Here is a 27,681-nt window from a genome sequence, read left to right as displayed (position 1 = left end):
GCCCATGTTCTAAAAATGTTACATGCTATTCTTCACCCATAGATGCTCGTGGTCTTATCAGGTGGATGCTGATGGTGAACCCCGAACGCCGAGCAACCATTGAAGACATTGCCAACCACTGGTGGGTTAACTGGGGCTACAAGAGCAGTGTTTGTGACTGTGATGCCATGAGGGACTCCGAGTCCCCACTGCTGGCAAGGTTCATTGATTGGCATCACCGTTCTACTGGCCTCCAACCAGAGACTGATACCAAAATCAAGTGCCTTTCTAAGCCCAAAGGTCCTGAAGTCACACTAGAGAGACAAAGGTCTCTGAAAAAATCAAAAAAGGAAAATGACATTGCACAATCCACCCAGGAAGGAGGAGCTGAAAATGCAACCAAACCAACCTCCAAGAGACCCAAAGGCATCCTGAAGAAAAGGAGCAACAGTGAACATCGTTCTCACAGTGCAGGTTTCATTGAAGGAGTTGTCAGCCCAGTGTTACCCTCTGCTTTTAAGATGGAGCAAGAGTTGTGTAGGACTGGTGTGGCCATTAAAAGTGTTGTAGAGGGAGAGGTAGCTGGCAAATATGGCACTAAGCAGTCTTCACTAATGCCAAAAAAAGGAATCTTAAAGAAGACTCAGCAGAGGGAGTCTGGCTATTATTCCTCTCCAGAAAGAAGTGAATCTTCTGAACTCTTGGACAATAATGATGAAACAGTAAACAGTGACACTTCTCCAGGGGTCACAGAGCCATCCAGAAATGGGTCTTACAGCCATTCCTGCAGGCGTAAGGGCATCTTGAAACACAACAGCAAGTATTCTACCAACAGCACGGAACCTGCTTTGATTAGCCCTGACACACCAACGCTGGAGGCCATGGAAGAAATGGTCTTGCCTGGGGACGCATTACCTCGAAGTTACAGTCGCCCTTCCAGCGTAATTAGTGATGACAGTATTTTGTCCAGTGACTCATTTGATTTGCTGGATTTGCAAGAGAACAGGCCAAACAGGCAGAGAATACGGAGCTGTGTGTCTGCTGAAAATTTCCTCCAGATCCAAGACTTCGAAGGACTTCAGAACCGCCCACGGCTACAGTATCTAAAGCGTTACCGCAACCGTCTGGGGGACAGCAGTTTTTCTCTTCTCACAGACATGGATGATGTGACTCAGGTCTACAAGAAAGCCCTAGAGATCTGCAACAAGCTCAACTAGCAGAGGGAAGATGGGAAAAGGGAGGGAAAGGAGTTATTCTGTGTACCTTTATGATGGAGTAAGCCAGGTCACTGATTTGCTGACAATGGTAGGTTTTGATTCAGAGGAGTTAACTGTACCTACTTAGCTGAACTCCAAGTAAAGTTACCCCAAAGCCATCTCACACTTCTCTAATTTTGTGTCCTCAAAATAATTTCCTACTTGACCAGAGAAAAACCTTTGGTCTTTGTATCTGTAGACAGGAGCTAGTAGACAAAAGCATCAAGACTTAATGGCTCAAAGTCAAAGCTAGACAGAATTAAAATTGGAAGTGAGGGACACACGTTTTGAGAGGTTTGTAATTAGATAAGCTTTTTGAAGAGATGAGCTGAACTCTTCAAGTCAGATTTGGATGCCTTTTAGAACAAGAGGCTTTATTTCCCTCTGAAGTTATTTGTCTAGGTACAGTGATTGCTCAGTGGGAATCTTTGGCTTGCTTTATGATGGACACCAGGCGAGGTGGTCACCATGGTCCCTTCCACCAGAGTGACCTGAGAGGTTCTGAACATGTTCTAAGATAATTCGAGAGACTTGCCCCAGAAAAACCTCATGAGGTGTTTAAGGACAAGCAGTGGAGCAGGCATTCATATCTAGACCTCCCACATTGTCCAGAGCCATTGCTCTTCAGTGAGTAGAAAGTTCTAAAATTGTTTCCAACTACCAGCAAAAACAGAGCCACAGAAATTATAATGGCAACTGGAAGGAATGGGTGTTGTCAGCAACTAAATGACCTTTTAAGGCATTTCAACCCATATATTCAATCTGTGACTCTTTCAAAATGGCCAGCCAGATGAATGCCCAGACAAAGATGGATCTGACAAAGGGTCTCAAGGGTTAACTGACCCTCCAATCTAGAGTTCAGTCACTGTCAGCAAATGGTGCCACCTTGCTGCTAGCTTGTAGTATTTGGGGGTGACAGTAGTTTGCAACTAGAATGTTAGGTAAGGAGAAGGTTGTAGGATGTAAGAAATGGATAGAGGTCAGAAAGTTAATGGGACAATGCTTTTCTGCAAATGAAAATGTTTCTAGGTTGGTGTTAACGGAGCAGAAAGAATTGAATGATGAAATGATAATGGTAGATTTAATAACAGAGTTAGCATAAAGTTGTGGGCCTGCCTCTGTCTAGTGTAGCTGGTACTGAGTGTACAATGATACCAGTTAGGAAAAAAAAAAGGATATGTGTTTGTGTTCTCAGACATATACAGCTATCCAGACCGAAGGCTTCAACTCCCATAAAGGTACCACGTGGGTCTACTGGATTACCTGAATGTAAGCCTATGTCAGAAAGGCACTGTGTGTTTGACAGGCCTGGGCAAGCTGGAATCTTCAGGCCCATTTTAGTCTCATTTCCATGAGCACATAGCCCCTGGCTTTCTTGGAGGTGCACTGGTGTGATTAAATCACAGGTTTCAGCCAATGATGTCAAATGATCCACAGCTGCAAAACTTGTATCCACACTCATAACCAGAGCAGAGGGACATGGGGCAAGTTCTGGTCTCACTCCTGCCCTGTAACTGGAACTGAAAGCAGAGTTCTACCCACTGTGTCCCAAATTGTAGAGATGGTGCAGAAACTGAATAGAGTTCCTCTGGGGATTCCTTGGGAACTGGGGATAAGTCCATATATCGTTGGCATCTGGGACAGGGAGCTATTTCACTTGCAGATTCCTCTTATTCAGTGTGTCATGGTACTTAAGTCTGCTGGTTCCTCCTAAAAATCAAGTGGGCTACCTAGCATAAAGATGAACCAGCTTGAGTTTCCTAAATCAGTTAATCTGCCTCTGAGGAGAACTTTTACCTTTTACTTATTCACTTACACTGGACCAAATTTGACTCTGAAATAAACAGCGTCAATACCGTGAAATCTCTGAGAGATGTACTCTCAGGTGGTCAAGTGAAATCTGGCCCACTGTCATTTGCTCAGGAAGGGCAACTGCAGGTCACTTCTCTACAGATGTGTACCTCTCTGTATGATATTCAGATGTCTCATCTCTCACAAGCCCTGCATGTGCTCTTTTACCCCATCCCAAACCAGCACCCCATTTTTGCAGTGTGTTGAATTAACAGGTTTGCTGTGGTGCATTTTAAAACAACTCAACGTAGTCTCCATGGCCTTTCTGAAACAAGGGTGGATGTGCCCTGCAGCCATGGCTTTTAACTCATGCCCTGGGGTGTAAGAGCTGCATCCTCAGCTGGTGTGAGTCAGTGCTGACCCGTGCAGTGCTATCCAGTGCACCACACATTCCCTGCACATCTGGCACTAAACCTTGAGTGGAGCTACAGAGGTTTCAGGAGGAAGGGAGCTCAGCTGGCCATGGCAGGGAAGTGAGGAGCACCCTGAAGGCTCCTATCTCCGAGGCTTCTGCCCAGGCCTGCTTCCTTGTGTACAAATGTGAATGAGTGAGTGACTGCTTGCTGCCAAACTGGAAATGTTACGTAGGGATTTACTGGCATGTTACTGGCATGTTACATGTTTACTGGCATGTTATCATTCCTAGAAGAGAAGAAAAAAAAAAACTTGACTGCACATTGTTACTATTAGTGTTGTGATTCTTATTTAATTTTTTGTAATACAAAGTCAACTTTTTTATTTGAATTTGTCTTTTTTTTTATTTATTGGTCTGAAAGCCATTTCAAAGTTATAATAATATATTTGGTGTAATTTAATTGGTGCAACATTATTTTACAGCTCCGGCCAAAATTGTTTGGTGTTATTTTTTGGGGTTTTTTTTTTGGTTTTTTTCTCCCAATCCTTGGTTGGTTTGAGCTCTACAAGGCACACAGGGAAAAACGCTGGATAATCACCCGAAGTGTTTGTATTTTTAATCTGATACTGTTTTTTTTATTAAATAAAATAAAATTAATGTAACTGTGAAGAGTCTCTCTCTCCCCCTTTTCTTTTTCACTGTACATCAGCATGAGCCAATGCCAAATAGTAATGAACTTGTCGTGCAGAAATACAGCAGCATCTCAGCACTTTGTACCAAGTTGTTTATGCAAACCTCCTTGGCTCATTTGTGCATTTGAATATAATGTGGGTGGCCACAGAGACTCCCTTGCTGTGAAGCATTTGGCACTGCAAAGCACACAGAGCTTTCAGCTCTAGAAAAGTTTGGTGGAGAACAACTAGCTGGGAGTTTTCTGTTGAAGATAAATGAGGCTTGTGGGCCAGGTGTGCTGTAGGTGAGACAAAGCTGGCTGAGCAGACAGAGCACAACTCATTTGTAGCTCAGAGACAGATGGTCATGGTCCTTTCTCCTCCCTGTCTGGGAAAGGGACAGTTTATTAACAATGTTTTTGTTGGTAAAATTTAGGGGGTTTGAGCAGTAATTTGATCAAAAAAGACTGATGGCCATTCACTGCTGTCGAGTGTGTGTTGATTTTGGTCAGATGGCTTTGAACAGAGTAATCAGCTGGTGAGAGGGGAAAAAGGGGAGTCAGTTTTCATTTTTTTGGAATCCCCATGATCACCAGAAGGCTTTAGATTGTTTTTCTTGGAAAACAAGTGGGCATCATAAGGGAACCTGGGTGTTAGGTATGCTGTGTGTGCTGGGGACTTGTTAAAATAAAGGAAATGGTTGGCAATGTCTTCATATTGGCTCTGAGCAAGACACCATTAAGCTTCACCCTTGATGCAGCCAGCCAAGATACCCGTGGTGTATATTCTGCTTTTTTAAATTACAGGCAGTTTGGATTAGGATCCAAGGTTTGGATATTATGAAAAAAGAAAAAGACTTTAATTGTTCTAATTCATTTTATCTCTCTTGAGCTTTTTAAAACAAGAAGCCATGGCTGTAGCTGCTAGATTAAGACCACTTAAAACCCAGTGGGAATAAAGGGAAGAAGCCAATGATGCAGAAGGGTAGGCAGGCGTTAATACATTACAAAAGGAATTATTATCTGCTGCGTGCTAATTGAGTCAGGAATTATGAGGTGTATAGTCAAAGTCAGCATGCCTGTTCTTGCACCTGAGGTGAATAAGGTCTAATTGTGCTGGTGGTGGAAAATATACTGCAAGTCTCTTCTGTAACAGCAATTATGAAACAACTTTTTTTTTTTTTTTTTTTTTAACACACCAGTTAAAAAGTGAAGCTGAGGGCAAACTATTTGTTTAATTTTAAAAATAATGACTTTTAGAGAGTTCTGGATGGCGGGGCATGCTGCATATTTGTGGCAAGCTCTGAGGAGTAATGTAGATGTTTGTACAGCTCTGAGAGTGCACAGCTCTGTGGTGAGGTGGGAGTTCAGAGTTTTAATTTTCCTATTTATTAAGGAAGATAAGTGCAGAGTAATATGCCTTAGCTGAAGTCACGTAGCAAATCTGTAGACAGACCTGGTCTTCCTTTATGTTTACTGCATAGGCATTCCAGTGGTTCTCAGATATTGTTGAGTTTTTATGGTTTGGGCAGGACAGGAACAAGGAAACAAGAGAGGAGAATTTTTAGTTACTGCAGACAAATGAATTTGCAGATAAATTTGTTATTGACTCCATAAGCATGTACAGTAAAACTTTGCAACAGCAGAGCCTTAGTTATAGCTACAGGGTAAGTCATAACCATCCTAATGAAGGGAGATGTCTGATACTCATGTAAATTTTATATATATAAGAAGCTTATCAGTTTGATTCGACATTTATCTCAGTGATTCACAGCTCATTTTAATGAGCTGCTTCTGGAGACAAATCTGCAAAAATGCTTTTGTTGAGCCTACAGACACTCTGATGTTTGCTAGCATCAGCCCAAGGTCTCATACCTGTTTGAGGGTCACTCATTTCAGGGTTTCAACTGAAAGTTTTACCACAGCAGAGGACAAGCTGGGTTTCCACTGCCATTATTGGTATTTAGAATTCAAGTGGAGCCTTTTTTATTGTCTGGTGGAGCTGTTTTTTCCTCCTTGCCAAACCAAGACATCCTTCTCATAAAAGACTGAGTAACTTGGCTGGAGAAGCAACTTTTTTGGATAGATGATCTGAGCATTTTTGTTTCTGGCTATCTCTCTCTATTCCTTACTCCCTGCCCCATATTTCCTGGAATTTTATCAGTGCAGAATACCCTTTGATTTGCATGTCATCTGGCCATACCGAGCCCTGAACTTTTAAGGAAATTATATTTATTTGCACTGATGCTTAATTGTTCCTTGGAAAAGCATTTTACAAGACAATTCTACAAATCTGCAGAAGACTCCTCATCCCAACTCAAGTTTACACTGAGTATTGCACCAGGCGCTGGGCCATGAAGGAGTTAGGCAGGTGACTGCTATCAAAATAAGGAAATCAGCTGTGGGTGCTGGCCACAGGTGTACTTCTGGGTCGGGACATCACCCGACTTCTTCATTCAGCAAAGCATCTTGACTGCCAGTGTGAACTCAGGGTTTTTTGACACTGAGCACCTCTGAAAATCCATGCCCAATCTGTGACACAGTGAGCACCCTGCACTGAAGCCTTTGCTGTCAGAGACCGTGTGGGAATGTTGGCGTTGACCTGCCTTGACATTTTCTTTTTTGCCTTTTCCCCGTTCACTTTATCCTATTTACTTAACACAAATAAAGCCTGTCTCTCTCTCACGTAGTCCAAATCCTGCTTGCTGTCCTGTTTAGCTTTGCTCCATAGACTGCATAAATCTCCTGTCAGGACAGTGGGTTGAACTTTGCTCCCAAGGTCCTTTTGCAGCTCTAACCCTGGCCGTGCCATCGTTCGGCCTCGGAGGCTGTTGAAATCTCTGCAGTGGTGGCTCCAGCACAGGTCCTTTGCAGCAGACAGCTTTTCTTCCAGGATGCAGAAACTGTGGATGGAGCCCTGAGCTAAGAGCAGGGAGCTCTCTGAAACAGGCACCAAACTATGGGACAATTACAAAGCTGGGCTGCCATGACAAATGGGTTAGACTGACCCAATATAAATCCCTGGAAGCTGGTGGTGAGATTATACCCTTCCCAGCAGGAATCCACTAAGAAAACTGTGCTCCTTTCATAGGCTGGGGAGATGCTATTGCATTTAGAAATACGAGGAAGGAATAACTGTAGGACTGTCTGAAAAGCTGTGGAGGAGGGAGAATATTTCTTGTAGCTCTGCAGTACATAGAGTTTATTAAGAAATCCTTCCAAATTTCAGCCTCAGAGATAATAGGACAAGACATACTTTAAATAGAACCAAAGGGAAAACAAATTCATAACAGATGTTAGAAAATATGTAAATATATATTTGTATTTACATATAAAGTCCTAGCCCTTGCTTGCCAGGCAAGAATGCTAGGACCAGAGCATGTATCATCATCCCAGCTGCACTGGGAATTGTCAAAAAATATTTCTTTAAATGTTCCTTCAAACTCTGTTGTTCTCTTTAGCTGCACGTCCCACAGCTTGACAATTTAATCAGAAGATTTCTTGAGACAAGGGATCTGCTGCCCGAGAAGAGATCTTTGCTAAATTCCCATACAACTCAGTGCCACAAGGAATGTTCAGTTAGCTCCAGCCGTGAGAAACCCCAAGGTAGTTAAGCCCCTTGCATTCCTAGGATACAATTGTGTCAGGGTAGAAAGAGGCAGTGAGTAACAGTCAAGTATTACATCCCCAGATGGTGCAAACTGATAGTGACCCAACCTGGACAAGCATCCAGCCTTAAAAACCAAATTCCTGTAATTGTGAAACTGTGACTGGATTGAGTGGGAATGGCTTCCAGTCCCAGGTGCTCACCATTTGACCCCTCCATATGAGGAATTCTGTATTTTCAAAAGTAGTGTTAGAAATACCTGTTTCTGAGGAGCCAGTTTCAGCTGCCTACACCTTAATTTTTGAAACTGATGGCCACCACCTGCTCTCTGTGACCTCAGCCTTGCTGGACCTTAGGCTGGACATTTCAAAACAGTGATACTCTGAAATCTTGAGCCTTTCCTTAGCTGTCTGGGGTCTTTCAAAACACTGACACATCAGGGCATTGTACAATTTTGGGGAAATTGAAAAATTCTTCAGCTGCAAAGGAGTTTTATCATTAGTGGTGGTGTTTTAGGATATCAAAATGTTTTTAATTTCTCAGGAGTGTATGAGTGCGAGTACTGCATAGAAGACAGAAAGCTTCAGCTCCTTAGAAAAACAAGACCCTTGCAAAGCTTTCAACAGCCCAGAACTTAAGTCTTGCAGTTCAATAAATCTGTCCTTTTCTAAGGGAAACGATACTTTGGTCAAGTTTCTAGTGTGGTCCTATCCCAGGGTGTCCCACCAGACTAGTCTGGGTGGGCATGGAAATTGACCTCTTTTGACATTGATAGAGAAGTCACAAAAAGCCCAGATGAGTAGCACGTGAACAACATCACCTGGCCTATGGAGAAGTAACTGCAGTTGCTTTTTACTGGAGCCAGAACATTGTTTTCTGAAAAGTTCTAAATTATTATCCTGATCTAGCAATGACTTAGGCAGGTAACTCTGGAACAAACAAAACTATTGATGATTACAGAAAATATGGCAGAGTAGGGGCAACATTTTGTCTTGGTGAGAGAACAGAGGGACAATCTTCTCTTGCACTGGATATGAGTAAATAAATTAATTTCTTCCTACTGTTCCATGCTGAAATTGGAGCAGATTTACTGGACCCTCCCTTATTTCTTTTCCCAGGGCAAGTACAAGTAGTTAGCCTTGCTCACAAGAGATGCAGATTTGTCCCTTGTCACCATTTGCAGTGGGATCACAGTTGCACACAGAATGGGATCCTGCTGGCTGCTCCCTCTCTTGAGGGAGAGCCCTTAGAGCCCCTCCCGGGAGCCCTGGAACAAAGGCACTTTAGCGTGAGAGAGGGATCAGAGCCCTTGATGCGCTTTAATGGGGCTGCCAGGGACAGCTTTTGTTAAAGTTCCGCCATGCAAACAAAGGAAGATTTACATTTGCATATTTTCCCCTCTGACTTCAGCAGCTCCCAAGCACCTGCAAAAGCACCACAGAGGGCATCTCTAAAAATACTTCAGAAAATACACGTGTTGAGAGCAGACCTGATTGCTTCAAACAGCAGAAAGGCCTTTTTTGACAACACACTCACTAAAACTTAATTAAAGCTGTGCTCTTCCACCACAAAGTTATTTGGCTTTTCTTCTGGCAAAGCTGGTACTGAGACAGGAATTCCTGCATTAGTTTATCTGCCTTCCCCCTTTAAACCTTCTGAGGAAGACTCCATCAAAAGCTGAAGCAAGGTCCTCCAGTTATAGAAACTAAGCTCAAGACAGTTTGAGGAATGGAACAAAAGTGACATCAGTTTTGACCAGTCCAAACTTGTCCACACTGCCTGCGTGAACATTCCATGTGTAGTGCCAAATTCCCAGAAATACTGTGAGGCCATACTGAGTAACTGCCCATTAAATGAAAGTGTGTTGGAAGCATCAGAAGGCTCTAGATTAATTTAGCCCCCTGCCCTGCTATATACAGTCCTCACCACACACAAACACTTGGTTGACTGGTTTTTGAGAGGACAGTAGAAAGCCTGAAAAGCTTAAAGGAGAGATTTGGGTTTTCTCCACTAAAGCATCCATACTCTCCTTCACATGCATGTGAATAGAAAGCCTTTGTTCAGATCAAGCCAAGAAGAAATAAACTGTTGTTGAAAGGTCATTTCAGCTTGTTTGAGGGGTAAGGAAGAGCTAGAAAAAATAAACAGATGTGGTCTTTTTACCAGTGATTACAAATACTGTCTTTCATGAGAACAGGCAAGGTTTTGTTAGAAATACATCCTTTTGTGTTGGACTAATTCATTGTAGGTTCAGGTTAGAGGTTTTATAGAAGCTTTGGCTATCACAGTTCTTGAGTGTCCCACTTGAGGCACCCTGGGGAGGTTTGGTTTTTAGAGGATGAGTGGTTCCTACGAGGACACAGCAAATGTAGGTGCTCATCTGTCTTACAGGTCTTGGTGGTTGCTTCTTTGAGTGGTGCCTGTCAGCATTCAGGAAATTATGAGTTCAGCTAGCTGTTAACAGAGGAAAGATCTCCATTAATCTGTTCTCTATTGAGATCTGGAGGCTTTGCTTGGATTTCATATTCCACCATAACATGAATCTACCACCACGTTGGTAAAAAACCATATTAAGTCCATCTTCCAGCAAAGCACCACCACTTTAATTAAGAAGAGTTTTGCTACAACTAATGCATTCATTTTAAAAGGAGGGTAGGGAGTGGGCCCATGTGACATTTCAAATGTAACTCTGCCAGGATTTCCTGTAGTTTAGGGTTTTTTTTATGAAATTTTCCCTCTTATCTCTCTCATATGAACCCTGATTCACTAAATTGCTCCTATAAATAACTTTCACATGTTTAAAGGTAGGCCTGCCTGTTCCTTGCTGACTCAGGACCATGGCTTTCTATCTGACAGTGAAATGCTACCAAGGAAAATCCCCAAAGGTCACTTTTCAGTATTATATTTTGACATGAACTCAAAAAGGTTGGCAAAAACGCTTCAGTAGTGGTTTTCCTGAAAAAACTGAGCAATATTATATATCTGTCTTTCTGCAAATATGAAGCTTTGGTATAAACCACAGCTTGCCTGGCTATGTCCTGTTTTCTTCTTCTATTCTGAGTATTTATTTCTGCAGATAAATGGCTTGCAGTACTCTGTCATACAAATGGTCATTAACAAATCAAAGCTGGAATGTTCAAAAACGGTCAGCATAAGCCTAGCTCTACTCTTGTTCAAGTTACTGGCAAAACCCCTAGTGATGTTATTTTTTTTTTTCTACAGATAGCCCCTCATAAGTCTATCCTATATCCAGAAGAGTATTTCCCCATTTCTGGTAGAATCATTAGAGAAGTTATTGCATAAGGGATGAACATTTTGGCAAGATAATAATGATAACCCTGATCTTCTTTTATATAATTATGGATTCAGAAGGAAATAAATCAGCAAGCTTAGTGATGGAGAGAAAAACAGAAGAGATTGTTCCAGTACATCCAGGGTCACTGTCATATTTGATTTTGTAGCCCATAAAATCTCTGCTGTAGTGGACACCTAAAATGACTGGCTTTATGTGCTGATTTTTCTTTCCCAAATGGCATAGGTAGGCTCCTTAGGCGATGGTTTAAACTTTTTTTAAAAAACAAGAAAAATAATAAAACTGACCTTTAACCTGCTTGATTTCTTTTTAAGTGCAAGAATAAAGGGAATAGTCTTTGAGGGAAAGAAGATGCAAAGTCAGAGCTCAAAGCAAATGGATATTGTAAGGAGTCTTTCCTCACCTCTTTCCATACTGGGTTTCCCTGACCCCCATGGGCTGTGTAGCATTTCTATCACTGGCACAGGCTGGCCACATCAGCAGCAGCCTCCCCACAAGCCCACACCTTGTTCCAAATGTGCCATCACACCCAGGAAACCTCCAGGATCCTTGTTGTGTTGTCCCTTGCAAAAATGCACTGCACCACACACACCTTGAGCTGAATGACTTCAGGGATCCCCTGAAGTCATTTGTACCTACTTCCACCACTGTTTTGGTTTTTTTCCCCTTGAAGCATAGCCTGCTGCTGCTCATTGTTACTCAAGGGCCAGGGTGCCTGTGCCATGTATTTTCCTCCAGTTTGTTCAAGCTAATTTGATTTGTGGATTTGCAGAGACAACATCAGAGACCGATTCTTAACTGGTCATCCCACTCCACAGTTCCTTCCCCTTAGACAAACCTAATTCACACCTTCTCCTAGCACAGGCATTTTGCTTTAAAAGAAGATAACCAAGCTCTGGAAGAAAGGAGTGACTGCGGTGACAGGAGCAGTTGGTTTCTGTGCTGGGAATCCCCACCAGGCTGAACAAAATCTCTCCTGTTTGCTGAGCAAGAAGGGAGAGTCACTTTGGGCGCCTCAGACCTGCACTAACCTGCAGAGTTGTCAGGCTGTGCCCCGCCTGCTGCATCCAGGTGGACTTCACTCGGTCCTGTTTGCTCCTGGCTGCTCATCCAGCTTTTTTCCTATATGTAAAAACCAGTAATGTTATTTTTATTTTTAAAAATATGAACAAAAAAAAAAAAATCAAACTGCAGACTGCGTCTCCCATGCTGTTTGATGGCTGTTGTCTGTGTGGGGCACATTGCAGTACATTGTGGGAGTACAGCACGTACACAGCTATGCAATTTTTATGTGCATATATCCCAAAGTCCTTCGCTGAGCACAACTCTGATCACTGATGTCATGATTACTCATGTCAGATGTCTCAGTGGCTTTCAAGCCTTTTGTTCCACTTTCATGATGACTATGGGGAGATCTTGAAAAAGTACCATCATCAGCCAAAGAAATGAAAATCAGCAATGATTTTGGCTTCTGTCAGTGAGCAAAATCTGCAGTTCAGGAAATTTTGAGCTATTGTTATAACAAAAGCAGCTCCCTCTCATAATTTTCATTTGCTTGGACTTGGATCTTTCTCTCAGCTTTTCTACACTTGAATTCTTTATGAATTTACTGTGAGCTAAACCAGAGAAACTGGAGACCTATATAACACAATCACTGTCTCAGTGATTTTAGGTACAGGCACATTTTCATAGGAAAAGTTGTGAAAACGCTGTAAGACACTGAAAAAAATAAATTTTTTTTCCAGCTTCCCTTCAATTTATAATTAGAGCACTTAATATAAATTTCAAAATACAAAAAACTTCAAGCAGGCATGCGGATCAGTCATTCTACAATTGTATGTAGAGGAGACTTGAGAATTTGTACGTAAGAGGCCTGAAGAACAAAGACGTCTGCCCTCAGGAAGGATATTAATATTGAAGGAGGCCTACATTTGAGCATGCTTCTATCCCTGCTTCAAGGGATTTTCTTCCAGCAGGGATTCTCCTGCTTCAATTGCTAATTTCCCTGAAGGCATTTTGACAAGTAGGATGCCTCTTTACACTTTTTGTCATAGCCGTGGTATTTGAGGGAGAGGAAAATCTACAAATCTGCATGCATACAACAGAGGAAGGAGGTGTTAGTATATGCTTAAGGGCAGACAAAGGATTATATTCTAATATGCTCATTTTGCTAAACAGAAGTTGCACAGATTTACTAGACATTACTTGTGTCTGTTTATCTTTTAAAAAATAACCAGCCTTGGTACAAACATTACAGCAGATGAAGAATCAATCACATTCCTTGGGAAATTGTTTCAGTCATTTATTACTAATGCACAAAACTGAGATTTTCAGAGTCACCTTGAGAAGTGGGCAAACCAAGACCTGGAGGCAGTTCATCTTTAAAATCTCCATATGGAGGAATTTCTTCAGCCTTTTAATAGTGTACCTCTGGAGCCTAGCTGAAACTAAAGTGCTATTAAGTCCCTGAAGTCTTTTGATCTCAAGGAGAAATTTAAAAATGGTTGGAAAATATGAACACTCAATTCATGTTTGCTGTGTGCATTTAATCTCCTGTCTCTTTCTTCCCAAAAGTTACATACATACATACATACATATACATACACACACACACACACACACACACACACACACATATATATATATATACATATACATACATATATATATATAAAAATAAATAATAACTGAATGAGTAAATAGAAACTGCCTGTGTCCAGAATCAGTAAGTGCAAAACAATGCTCTGGTTAAGCTTCCATCCTATCCTGTGGGATGCATATGATGGGAAATGCTTCCCTGTTGTTTACATAGATCTGAAAAATGGGGTTTTGGCATCCTGTAGCAAATGCTCAGGGAATGTCTGCTGGGACATTGGAACACTTGTTTCACAAGTGCCAAACAAACAAACAAAAAAGCTCAAAATTACTGGATAATATTTTCTAATTGTTTTCGGAAAAAAGTATTTTTTTCCACTTCAGTTAACACATTGTCATGACAGGTAAATTTATTTCCAGCAGTGTTCTACTGTTCCAAGTCTACCCACAGAATGTGCACAAAATTCCTAATTAATCTTCTACAGCAATTAGCTTTGAAAGTATTCTACAGGGTTTGAATTTTGTGAATATTGACTGATATAAAAATTCAAAGGAAACCCTCAATTATTTGACAGTGGAGCTAAGTCTGTGTTACAAAAAGCAAAAAAATTGACCTGGACTAGAAACCATCCCTGACCTACTGTCTGATTTTGTGATGCCTCTTCTTTCTGGTATCAGTGATAGCGTGTGAAAAGTAACCACAAAATATGTAGCTTCATCATACCAAAAAGACACGTAAGTAGGAGAAGGGGACTGGATTTCAAGAAAGCAAGCTGGATTTATGGAGGAAGATTAAAAAAACTAATTATGTTTAACTTGGCTGACAGACGGCTAAAAAAGGGGATATGATAACTGCCTACAAATATTTGAAAGATGCATAATACACCAAGGAAAGAGGGAAATAGTTTGACACAAAGTCTGGTAAAGCAAAATTTAGGCTGGGTAGAATGCTAACAATGAAACCTGTCAGACTGCCGAAAAATTTCCCGAGGGAATTAGTCAACACCTCATTAAAAAAAATACCTTGGACAACATGCACTGAGGGGGATTGCAGGGAATAATCCTTCAGTGAGAAAGCCAGGGACCAGCGAGCTTCACAGGCCACTTTCTCTCCATTATTGCTCCTGTTTTCAATAGCATATGATTTAAAAGATTTTCCCAACAATGTTTTTGAGACACGAGACTTTTATTTCCTGCCTGCCAAACAGTAGATGGAGGGAAATTATCTTTGAGGGAAATCACTCTTTTTATGGAAAAAATTGAAACATCAAGAGAAAGTCACCGTATTTGGAATGGGAGCAGTGGAACACACCAAGATGGTGTTGTGCCAACCTTCCTGTCCCCAGGAAAGTTTCAGTGCAGCTGACAGAAGTGTTCTCATTGGAGTGCTGTAGAATTTGAGACAATCTGGCTTTTGGATCATGTATGTAGCTCCTGTTCAAAATAAGCTCTGTGGTGGACTTGAGCAGCTATCCTGCTGCCAATCTGCCTTGAGTCTGTCTTTTTCTTCTAAATCAGCTAATTTGATTTTGTCAATCCAGCTCCAGAGCACCTTTTTTTTTTTTTTTTTTTTTTTTTTTTTTGCAAACTATACCTGCCTTCACTATTAGGGGTTGCATTTCTATGCCAGAAATACCAGCCTATATTTTTCCCCAGGACTGGATCTCTTGCATGATCTACCACAGCTGAGACTTCACATAGCTGGTGTGGAGCAACTGTGAATCTACTTAGCATCAGTGTTATGAAAGTCAGTGGAAACAGCTGATGCCTTAAAATGAGAAGGGAACCAGTGTTTCACTGCACATTTATGCCTATGTAACTCCTCTGCCTCATACTAGGATAAACTGAAGCTGGGCAGCAGTGAATCAGACCTAATATATTTAGTACTTGTATACTAAATTTATGAGGCACCCAGTGACATTTGCCTTATGTATAATGGTAGCAATCCCAGCAGGATGATCTAATCATTCATGAGGAATTATGGTACAATGTTGGAGTTTATTTAATGCTTAATGTTCACAACAACCTCCAGCATTGATTTTAATCTTGTTGCTGCTCACATTGTGAAACAGATCTCTGAGGAGGAGCAGCAGCAGCAGCAGCAGAGGAGATCAACCACATCCCGTGCAGCATGGCATATATCAGCAGTACAAGGCTGCACTGTTTGTCTGACAGGCAGAGGAAGCAGAGTTGATTCACACACCAGAACAATTCCTCTCACCAAGACATTTAGGAATGCATCAAAGGAAACTGGTCTGTTTCTGCAGGCTTCCTCTGAGCAATGGGCTTACTGTAAATCAAAGGCTAAAAAAATAGCACTTTTTAAAAATGGTGCCCTTGACAGATGGAGCAGGAAAACCTGTGAAAATCTGGATGCAGTAGAATGACTTCTCAAGGAATGCACGCCAAGGTGTTAATTTTGCAGTACGTCCTTGAGTGGCACATTTTTCTGCTTCTAACATTGTATTCCCTCCAGGAGGAGACCAAAGCCAAGAAAGGTTTGCCACCTCCGGGAGATAGACTATCTCTTAAAAAGAATCAATAATAGAGGAAAAAAGGAGGAAAGAGAACTTACATCCAAGTTGGTTTCTCAATTTCTAAGGAAAATGTTCCAAATAAGTGAATGAGCTTTTTATAACCAAAATCTCCTTCTGGGGTCCCTCCAGCTTGGTTCATGTTCCCTTCAAGCCTTTTTAACAGCAAATATTTCCTGAGCAGGAAGGGCAAATTGTTCTGCTAGGGGAATTTAGTCACAAGGTTTTAGGGAAATAAAATTAATATTCACAGCTGTTGTGTCAGTGCCACAGAGAAGAAGCAGATTCACGAGGATGGCTGGTTTGTATCCTGTCCAGCCTTCATCCAAGATTGGCAAGCTCGTTTTGCTAATTTTCCCCTAGAGAGATCACTATTTTATCCCCTCAATGACTTCTTGAGCTCCTTGCTTAAAAGACGTATTTACATGGCATCTGTTTGTGTGATTGATTGTTCTTATGACTTGTTGCTTGGTAGCGGCTTAAATATTGCATTAAAAAAAAAAAAAAGCATAAAAAATTCCTTCCTAGTAAGTCAAAGTTACATCAAGGAGGTTCTCACATTTAACAGTCCTGTGACCACATGTGACAACGTGGTGAGCAACTGGACCCATACAACTTGTTTGCCTTGGGCTGTCAGAGAAACAAATGACCGTGGACTTTTCTTAAAGAAGCTTACAGCAGCATTTTAAATATCATGGGGCAACAGCCAGGGCTCTTGTATTCTCCAGACAAAAGCACACCGCCTGTGAGCACTACTGACACCGATCCTGCTTTCTGACTTGGAGGAAAAGCAACCACACCGCACCTCCCACAGCCATTGAAACAGCTGGCAGAACAGACAGCCTCATGTGTATCCTCTTCCCAGCTGCCCCACATTTGCAGCACAGTCTCCTGCTCCCCATTGCATGTTGCTTGCTCAATGAAATGGCCCTCAGTGTACCACTTCTAGGCAGGTCTCTGTGTGTGCTCTGGCCAAGGATGCTTTGAGGTAGGGGACATGAGCCCTCAGCCCAGCATGGGGTGCTAAGTGCCCACCATGAACTCCCCTGAGCAAGAGTCCAGACTGCAGCTGTGCGCTGGGTTTTATTGTGGGGGAACAGGGACATCTGAGAGTGAGACAGAGAAGGGAGAGGATTTACTCATACCAAGAAGCTAATGAAATTAGAGGGAGTCAATCTATGACTCTGAATAATTTATTTCTGGGGTAACTCTAACGCAGTTCATGGCACAGAACATTATTGGGTACCCCTGGGCTTCTCCCCCAAGAAGGCTTGGAGGGCTTGATCTCACCATTGGCAGTGGCCATGGGCCTGTTGGGAGGGATGTCCCTGCAAGCCTGGCAGATAGTGCTAATTATCAGTCACTCTGCAGATGCTCTGCAGGGCTGGCTGCACAAGCTGCTGAGGAGCAGCGCTATTATCGGGTACCATGTCTGGTTACATTATAGACCCAGTTAACAAGAAGGGTGGTGGGGGGGAAATTCCTACATTGTGCATCCCCCCTGTTGTTTGGATCTTTGCCACTGTTTAAATTTAAGCAGATTTGCTATCCCAACATCTGCAGTTTGATTATTTGACTATTGCCTGGCTCAGGGTCAAACCACAGCAGAATACACTAGTCTGTGATTTACAGCCTGGGCTGTGATTATAATGGTTTTATTTTAGTTGGACCCCTATTTACAAGCTCATTTGTATTAGTGCACAGTGTTGTAATAACAATGGTAGAATTATTAGGTCTTGCAGAAACAATCGCACGTAGTAAATGGCTGCAGCTCACAGGGCGCTGCTTAAGTGCTCCAGCAGCCCTGCGATGTCTGCAGCACAGAGGCTGCCATTTTAATAGCAAGGTGGGGAGGGGAGCGAGGACAAGGCCGGAGAGGGGGAAGGTGCCGGGGAGAAACATGGTTGTTATTCATTCTTTTCTCAGTAAATAGAAAGGACGTGTGTTTCCTGGATTAGCCACTGAACACAAATGGTGAGAAGGGAAAGAGCTGGTGTTTCCCTCAGCAGGGTTAAATAAGGTACTCTGCCTCGGCGCTGATGGCCGACGGCTGCTCCGAGCATGCCATGAGGGACCCCCCAGCGGCCTTTCGAGGGGCACCTGTGGCAGTGGGGAGGGTCCTGGATGGCCCTGGGTGTCTCGGCTTGCCCTGGAGAGCCCATGGCCACTCACGGTGGAAGTGCCTGAGGTGCAGAAGCTCATCCCCGAGGGCCTTACCTGGCAGCAGCTGGGTGGAAGGACGAGGTGGGACCGGGGGTTTCGTGGCACCCCTGAGGGGCCTTGCTGAGGCCGGCCCAGAAGGACTGGGCCAGGCTGGCGTGAGCCATCGTCAGGGTGTCCTGTCACCACGCAGACCTGTGCCGCTGCTCCACAGGCATTTTCAGGGCTTGCCTTGGGACCCTGTGCTGTCTCTTTTTTCTTCTTGTGGCAGCAGGAAGGATACTCAGGGTTTTACCTGGTACACCACAGTGCCGACCCCATCAGGCCCGAGTTTAGCCACACATGGCTGGAGCCGACCACTGCCGCACGCCTCATGTTTCACCTGCCAGCGTGAGGAGCACTGACAGCTCCTACTGGAGACTTGCAGGTGTCAGGCAGTTCTGAAAATTCGGTTTTTTATGTGATTGGTGGCCCTGGGGGGTCAGTGGCAGGGTGGACAGGATGGAGAGGAAGCCAGGCTTCAGGCCCTGCCGCTCTCCCACTCTCCCTGAGGGGAGCAGGGAAAGGAGAGCTTTATCCACTCTGTGGCAATGCTGTCTGAGGACTTCCACATCCTGCCCCACAGCTGGCTGAAAAGTAAATACTAAAAAATAGTGATTATCTAGTCTCAGGCAGGAAAAAAGCAACTTCAAAATCAAATAGAAAAAAAATCAAAGGACGAGTAGTACCAAGAGTTATTATCATTCATTGCGAAGAATGTAAGACAAGGAAACAGCCCTGTTCCGACTCACAGGGCTTAAGTCCTTTCTCTGATGCGACTCCCTCGACCATCACCTGAGGCTGCACATGAAGAACAGGTGAGCTGAATCATCCTCTCTCCCGACTATGAAAGGATCATAGGCCAAAAAAGCACTTCATATGGATGTTTCAGATAAATTACTCAAGATGCCTGAGATTAAATCAGATTTAAGATATCCTATTCAAGATGATGGTTATAAAACTGTGTGTCCTTGAGGCCTGTCCTGTGCTTAGCTACCCTTCTCTTGCAGATGTTGTTTGGTATTGCTGACCAGCTCTGTTCAAGGGTAAAACCCTTCAAATCTAAGAGAAAAAGTAGTATTTCTTTCTCTGGCTGACCTCTGTGCGTGTACCTCTCTGTTTAAAAGCTGCTGGTTTCCTGGGTGTTTTGATCTTTTAGAAAAGAACCTTCTGACTAGAACTCTGTACACTGAGAGTTTTTAGGGGTTTCTGCAGTCTCTTTGTACTAATTGATTCCCCAGTGCATTAGCATCACCAAAGCTAGATTAATCTTCTTTTCATTTTGGTGCTGAGATCAATGTCTCTGTCAACATAGTTTATTGAACCTGGTACAGTTTTACTACTTGCATTTACCTCCTGTAAGATGGCTTTTCTCTTAAGTATGTCCTGAGAAAAGATCCCACTTTAAAACTCTCCCTGGCCAAGTTGCCAAGCAGAACTGGTCTCCTCTGGGGCATGATCCAGTGCCAAAATTCCTCCTGCTTCATCACAGATGCAGAATTTCCCAGCAGCTGGCATGTCATCCTGTAGCTTTAGGAATTAAGCTGTATCTTTTTGTCAGAGAGAAATTAGGATGGACTCCTCTGCTAAAGGGAAGGACTAGTGGGAGATAGTTTGACACATAGGCTGTGCTGCCTGGGCTCTTCTCATGGATGTAATACAACAGTTCTGCAGTACAAAACTTGCCTTCTGATGGAGTCAAATACCTTCCTTGTATTTTTCAGGAGCCATTGAAGAATCAGGCTGAGAGGTAATTCCTATATAATTACCCAGCCTTATAAAAGAGACTGCAGAGAAGAGGGTTTATAGACGGTCTTGCCTGAGCTCATTTATATCATGCCACGACAGTGTGGGAAAAGCAGTCTTTCTGCTTGGTTTTGTGGATGGCACAGACAACAAAGGGTCCAGCGCTGCCCTTAGCACTGTGCCTGCTGAAGCTGATATTGGTGCTGAATTGCCACCAACTCCAGTGGCAGATGCACATGATCTCCTTCAAACTGGATTTGCACTGTTTTCTCTTCTCTTGGCTTAAATAAGGATTAGTCCTTGCAAGCTTTCTGTGCATCGACTGCTTCTACTAACTTCAAGGATGTATTTGAGAGGATGAAGATTATTTCCTCATATGTGGCTTGCAAGATTAGAGTCAAAGATGCACAAATCTTGCCTAAGAGGGCTGAAACAGAGCTTAGCTTGCTCATCTGCTTCTGTCACATGCAGTGAACCTGACTTGTAGCTCTGCTCTGTCTTTAGCATGGTGCTAAATACTTTGTAGCACAGCACTTCCCAAAAAAGCTGGGAACCCTACATCTGCAGGGAAAATCAAACAGATTGGAGAAATTAATTGTAGAGTTCCCACACACAGCTCTGCATTTAAAGTGAGTGCAAACAAATAGGTCCAATAAGATGGGCTACTTGAAAAAGAAGTGAGCTGTGCAAACCAGAGAAAAATACATTTGCATTGGTGATATTTTAATCACTTATACTTTCATTAAACAAAATACTTAAGTAGATCTTATGCTTGAATGAAGTTGAAGGGACTTGAGTATACTCTTTAAATCCTGTAAGTGCTTAAAAGTGCTGCCAAGCAAGGATGCAAGTCCTCAAAGTGCTTGGGCTGTGAGTATACTTAAGTGTTTTGCTGAATCAGATCCATGGTGTCGCAGAGACTCAAAGTGAGCTCAGAGGTTTCAGCCGAGATGAAGGATAAAGCCAAACAGACTAACAGGAAAGTCTCAGGATTTTCCAGAGTCTAGTGCATAATTAGATTAAATGCATGATCCCATTTTGGGATTATGAGTGGGTTTGGGGTTTTGCAGACCATTAAAAAGAGAAGGAGTCTTCCTTTGCAGACATGGACAAAATCTATGAAGTAACTTTTCCTATGCTTTCCTAGTACGTGGCATTTCAAAATTAAACAAATGTCAGTGACACTGCATTTAGTTCTGAATAATTAAAAACATTCAGCTTGTGAAAACAATTTATTCTCCTGTGTTCATCTAGGTAGCAATAAATTATTTCCCAAGTTTTCCTTGGGAAACTAAGTGGAATGTAATGGTATTGCAAGTAGAACATAACACTGCCACAGCAATTACATCTAAGCTTTGCTAACTGTACATTTTAGCAGGCAGTTCTTAATTATATACTTTAAGACACACAAGCATATTTATTTTAATATAAATATTTAATTTACAGATTTTAAATGTTTCCCCTACCTCCGATCTGCATTAGCCACTTCTATTGCCTGTAGAAGTGCATTAAGCAAATCAGATTGAACAGTTCTCTCCCACAGCTTCATGTCTTCATTCCCCTTAAAATTCTATCCTATTACTTGGCCACAGCCTGACCATGCCCTTCAGCACTACTGAATTTCAAAGAGGTGATAACTGCTTTGAAATTGATGGAAAGAGCCATAAAGGAGACTAAAGACATAAAAAGTGTCTGTTACCTTCATATTGACTTTGTCTGCAACTGCTATGTGATTCCTTTCTATTGTTTGAGTTTATTGAGTCATCCCAGAACAAGTCCTGAAACAGTACACTCTGTCGAGCAAAATTTAATTGGTGTTAACAAAGACAATGCACCTCTAAGGAGCACTAGACAATCTCTTGCACTTATCTACACTAATCTTACGCTTCGTTCATCCTGTTTGCTGGTGTTCTGTAACCTCCCCAGTCCAGGGCCAGGGCCCTTGGGGCAGCAATGTCTGCCAGCCCCTGTTGGCTAGGCTCAGATAGTCCCAAATGCTAGTAACCTGCCAGGAGCTGAGCTTGAATGACCCAGGCTGACTACTTGCAGTGACATTGGGGTGTCTGCACCACATACCTTGGGTAGCAGCTTTTTCCTTTTCTGGGATATCTCAGCAGTCCCTCATCGCCTTCCTCCCTCCCAAGAGCTGGCTGGGGAACAGTGCCCACCCCAGAACTTAATGTTCCCTGATGCCTGGAGTTGTGATCACAGACCAGACTTGACAGTGCTTTAGCAAAAATGAAAGCAACCCTAAACTGTAAAAGAGGTTTCATTTCCAAGATGTTGTTGGCTTCCTTTGTCTTTCATATTCCCTGTATATCTGATTGTAAAGTGGGTTAGCAGCATGGCTTAGCATCCAGAAGTTATGAAGATATATGAGGGTTTGATTCCCCACAGTCTCCCCTTGTCCTGCTGTGGCTCCTCCAGGATGTCAGAGCAGATCCATGTGATGTAGCCCAGACTCAGATTGAGCCCCCTTTATTCAGCACATGCAACCTGTGCCAAGGACCCTCCTTGGGGGTTACATGCTGATGCTCTGTCCCAGCTCCGGTCTGCTCTGCACATGGTTGTGTAGATACCACACATGTTCCTTTTTCTCAGGCTTCAGCTCCACAGTGCAGTAGCCAAATGCAGGGAAAGCCAAAAGTTGCTGTTTTCTGCTGTCAGTAAATTACTACAGAGATGAGCACAAAAGGAGGTGTGGAGGCAGGCACAGAACAGTACTTGCACGGTGCTTAGTTGCTGCTGGCTGCTGCTCCAAAGGGGACAAAACCTAGGCATTGACTTCCCATATACATCTTTAAAGGCTGACTAAAATTGCTTTTTTTAAAATGCCATTATATCACAATGGATAATATCCCACCATGTCAGCTTTAAAATCTACTGGATCCAGGACCAGTCAAGATCTAGACCTCCTGTGAGTGATAGCGTCCTTAGTAATGAGGAAATTAGCAGCTGGAGGATAAAGGTGCCAAGGAAAATGAACCAAACAGACCTTTCAAAAGCACTTGAGAAAATATCATTGAGATTGCTCAATTAAATATGGATATTGTTTAAAATGAATGGGCGGAGGCAGCAACAGGCAAGGAGCAGCTGTGCCTGTTGAATCCCATCCCTTTGTTTGAGCAACAGCACAAATCCCCACACGTGGGATCTTTTTTATCATCTTTCCCCCCACCCCACATATTCTTATCTTTATTTATAGGATCTCTAACAGCATCTCAGATTGTAACCTTGATTTATAATACTGGAAACGCTGGCACCACACTTCGTTTGAGTGGAAGTGAGCTAGGTGGATTGCATAGCTGAGCTGTAATGTTGCTGTGAAGAATAGCAGATGTTTAGCTGTTTTCATTTCCACTCCTCAGTGGACAATCAACAAGGTCTGATAACTTCTCTTGCTTGCTGTGGGGTGGCCCAGAAATCTAAGTGGGGGGTCTGGCCAGAGAATAGCACACTGCTGGATCAGCAGAATACCTCCATCAGCTTTTACATAGGCAATGACAATAGATAGCTCCGTAACTGGGGCATTGTTTAGAGCTTTTCTTGTACTTCTGATTGCCCTAGGTCTGTTGCCAAATTTTTTGGGGGTTGTTTTGCATGTGATACTGTTCTCTTTTGGGATTTCCCATAGGAGATCAGGCACCTTTCTTATCTCTTTTCAGGAACTGAAAGTAGAGATGAGAAACATTTTCCCCCTAGTAAATATTTTCACTAAAACATAAACACCTTTATATAACTGCATTTCCCATAAACTCTTAATGAGAAACCTCCTGCTTTTCGAAGGAAAACAAACAGGCAAGCAAAATCCTCAACCCACCCTTGTGCTCAGCAAGTTCCTCCAGGAAGGAATCTAGCCATGTCTGCAAAAATTGTGTTGTGTAATGCCAAGGAAATGCAAGTAACCAACAAACACTCTCGTTCATCCCTCAGCCAAGCTTTCTTCCCACTCTTTTCCACTTGTTTTAAACTAATACCTGTCTAGTGACTGCAGGGGAGCTTCTGTCTGGGAAAGTCATAGACTGCATGATGCAGGGCCTGTGTCACCCAAGCAATTATTTGCACTTGTACAAATAAGCTCGGCTTCTCTCATTACTCTTGATTGATCAGATGCATTGGAGCCTCACTGAATTGTAAACCAGTTGAGTCAATTCAATATCAAAGCTGAATAATGATGAATGAGTGTAGATTTATCTAAAATTATCCAAGAAGTGTGGCTACTTGAAAGGGTGTTAACTTCACCAGTGTCAAGGGAGTTACTCTTGTTTTATGCCACTATAAACAAGAGCACTGCTAAGCTGTGAGTCATCACCCATTTCTCTTTTGCTGCTTCTATTTTCAGAGCAGATCTACTGGCTTTGCTGCTAGATGAAGTTGCAGAGATGCACTTTGGGGCTTCTTGCTGGTTAAACAGGGGTACACTTTGTTCTCTGTGGGAGAGCAGAGAGCATCAAGATGTTTTGACCTAAGAAAGGCTGAAACCCAAAGGCTCACACAGTATTTTTAGTAGTATTATAAAATACAGGTGCCCCAAACCCTAGGTTTTATCTTAGCTGGTAACAAGCATTTGAGGGCAGTCATTCTGTGGCCATACTGGGCTCCCCCCCAAAAAAAGTTTGGCCCAAGCAATTAAAATAGAGGTTCCAGGCAAAAATGATTATACTACTTGGACCTGAGCAAAGACGCCTGAGGGGTATAGTTGCTTTGAACCCCGGAACCATCTTTGCATATGATGCACCTTCATATGATCAGAAGGTCTTTCTTGTAGGGACAGCTATTTTCAAACTCACTCTTCTGACACAGGCATGCACAGGCAGGATGCATCTGTTTTCTAAGGCAGGCGATGTGGCAATCTGTCAGCTGAGAAACATCTGAAAAAGGGTGGTTTTCCTCAAAAGGAAAATGGCTAAGGAAAGCATGTGGCTTTCAGATGAGAAATACTTTATTATTATTATTATTAAAGAATCCAGTCCCCAAAACATTTTTAGTCTGACATTTAGCATTTGAACTGTATTATGTGGTCCAGCATTGTAGTTATTAAAATCACTTGTTTGCACCTACCAACCAGCAAGTAATTCTGTGGCCAGGTGCTGTGTTCACATCCTCTTTTTCTACCCAAGCTGTCCTTAGCTGTCTGGTCTTGGCTTCCATAAACCACTCATTGCTTTCACCAGGACTGAAAACAAGATGTGGTAGGAGCCATCGTAAATTAACAGATCTTGTTTGCCCAGATGGATACCATGACCACAGAAGCTAAAGAGAGTCATGTCTTCCATGCTCACATTGCTTTTGGGTACAGTTTGTTCTGAAGAATGCCATGCTGGCAAAGATCTGCAAACTAGGATGAAACTCTCCCCTGTGTATGCAGCCAGAATGATGGGGTACATGCTTTACCACAGTCTCCTTTGAGCTTTATTTTGACAAAGCAGTAATGTACAGCCATTCTGCTGGTCCTCTGAAAATGAGTGAATTCCAGTCTCAGAACTTAACTGGTGTCATATTGTTATGAATCACCACTTAAATATTTTCAGTGTTCCTTGGAAGAAATAGAAAACTCAAGCAAAAGCAGAAGAGCTAAATAGGAATTTAGTCCTTACATCAGGAGCCATAAAAATTACTCTAGTTAGAGCCTTTTAAGTCTTGATATAGAATATTCTGACTAGAATATTCTGCCTCTTTGTTTCTTTCAGTCTACATTTTCCTTAATTTTTAATCAGGCTGAGTTGGGCTGATGTGTTTCTGTGCTGCAGCGCAGCAATCTAACAAAATAACATACCATGCTAGCAAACATAAAGAGAGCTTGTGCACTGCAAGCTCCAGTCTGGCATGTGTGCAGGCATCGGTAGATATGCCTGCTTCAGAAGAAATTGGAAGAGATCCTCCTACCACTAGGATGGGTTGTGCTGCGATTGTGCCCAGGCAATTTCTGTGCAAACCTGTTGACCTTGGTGGAGTTATTCCATCCACATGGCAAGAATCCCTAAAACAGAACTTGGACTATGGAAAGTCAGTGGGAACTATGCCACATCCATTGGCTTCAGGAGGAACAGGGATATTGTTGGCTTAAAATTACAGTCAGCTTGCAATTTTTATTTCTGGTTTAGGAGGGAAGGACCTAAAGAGGAAAATGGATAGAGAGAAACATTGATTATAAAAGTTTGAGAGCAACATCATTATGCTTTCTCAGAATAACAGAAACACAAAATATCTCCACAATAATGTAGACTGAAGTTGAATTGCAAGATTTGTAGATTTTTCCTTAGGAAAAATGCTGTGGTGAAAAATGTTAATGATTTTAAAATAATGCTTCATTTTGCAGAGAACAATTTTCCAAGCAGTCTTTGCCTCCAAAGCAATTGCTGACCATTTAATGACATAGTAAGTATCAAATACTGGAAGAAAGTGCATGTGGTAAGGACCATATAATCACAAAGTAAATTCACCAGTATTTTTGCCTTAAAAACCAGCACACGTGTTAAATGATATTTTTGGGTCTACTGTGTATAATTACCAAGCATTGTACACTTTGGGAATACATAATTATATGCATACTCCTTGCACAAGGAGTATACAATTACTCCCTGGGCATCCCTTGGATGCTATGACTGTCCTGCCTGAAGGGCCAAGCATAAGCCCAAATATAAGACCCTTAGTGACCAGGACTTTGGGGACTGTCACAAAAATAGCCAAGTCAACATCTTACCTTGTTATGGTTTCCTTGAGAATACTTTGGGAGAGGCCAAGACCTGAAACAAATGCTGCAAAGGAACTGCAGGCTGGTTTAGTTACTTTAGCTTTATCACAAAGATGCTTAATTTGTCTGTGTCTTCCTCTTGCCATTGCATTACTGCACTGAACGATGCTGTGCCCACCATCAAAAGGAGCTAGAAAGTTTAAAAATAGGTGCAGGAAGAAGAATGACACTGTGGCTGGAAAACATGCCTGACATGCAGACACTTCAGGCATCAACAGGAAGTTCAAAGGGGTGACTGGAGAAAACATTGAGTACAAAATCAGCTGAAGGCACAACAAAATGGGTGCAGGCAGATTGTGTTGATGTATCTGCTTGAGGTTAACTTCTTAGACCCTCCACCTGTGCAGATAACCCATTACCTGGAAGGAGAGTGGTACAACCACCAGCCATGCAACCGCTGGAGTCCTCGAGGGAAGAGACAGAGAGCCGGCTCCTGGGCTGAGCAACTGAATGAATCCCTCAGGGATGCTGCTTGGTGCTGTGGATGTGATTGCCAGTGTCAGTATTTCACAAGAGAGAGAAAACCAGAGCTATAGCCAGACATGATATCACACCAGATTTCCAGAGAACGCACAGAATGATTAACTAGAATAAAGTATTTTGCCAGAAAACTGCCAGTACTAGAAAGCAATTTTCTATTGACTGCAAATCTCTAAAGACCTGTTAAATCCCCTTGGTGAGGAAGAAGAATCCCTTTTATCTGTAAGAGACAGAACTAGCTGATTTTCATCTGATATCTTTCAGTCCTGCAAGTGTTCACTGAACTTTTTGTCAGCCAAGTTCCCAAAGCACTGAGTGAAAATATTCTATTTTTCTTTTGGG

General features: G+C 42.5%; 1 protein-coding gene and 1 long non-coding RNA gene across 2 annotated transcripts in view; one reads left to right on the top strand and one right to left on the bottom strand.

Annotated features, from left to right (window-relative positions):
* NUAK1 (NUAK family kinase 1) overlaps positions 1-3,901 on the top strand; it is a 46,556-nt gene extending 42,655 nt beyond the window's left edge. Inside the window, exon 7 of the mRNA XM_068191041.1 lies at positions 43-3,901. Coding sequence (XP_068047142.1) covers positions 43-1,196 — 1,154 coding nt within the window. The 3' untranslated portion in view covers positions 1,197-3,901. The remainder of the gene's footprint in view (positions 1-42) is intronic.
* Positions 209-27,152, bottom strand: LOC137474457 (uncharacterized). Its single transcript, XR_010999361.1, has 2 exons — positions 26,809-27,152; positions 209-12,153 (listed from the first exon to the last, which is right to left on the bottom strand). It is a non-coding gene; the product is annotated as an uncharacterized lncRNA (long non-coding RNA).
* Positions 27,153-27,681: the final 529 nt, after the last annotated feature.

The sequence above is a fragment of the Anomalospiza imberbis genome, chromosome 5 (assembly GCF_031753505.1).
Source record: "Anomalospiza imberbis isolate Cuckoo-Finch-1a 21T00152 chromosome 5, ASM3175350v1, whole genome shotgun sequence".
Lineage (NCBI taxonomy): Eukaryota > Metazoa > Chordata > Aves > Passeriformes > Viduidae > Anomalospiza > Anomalospiza imberbis.
The sequence above is the reverse complement of the archived record's forward strand: the minus strand, read 5'-3'. Positions and strand labels throughout refer to the sequence as shown.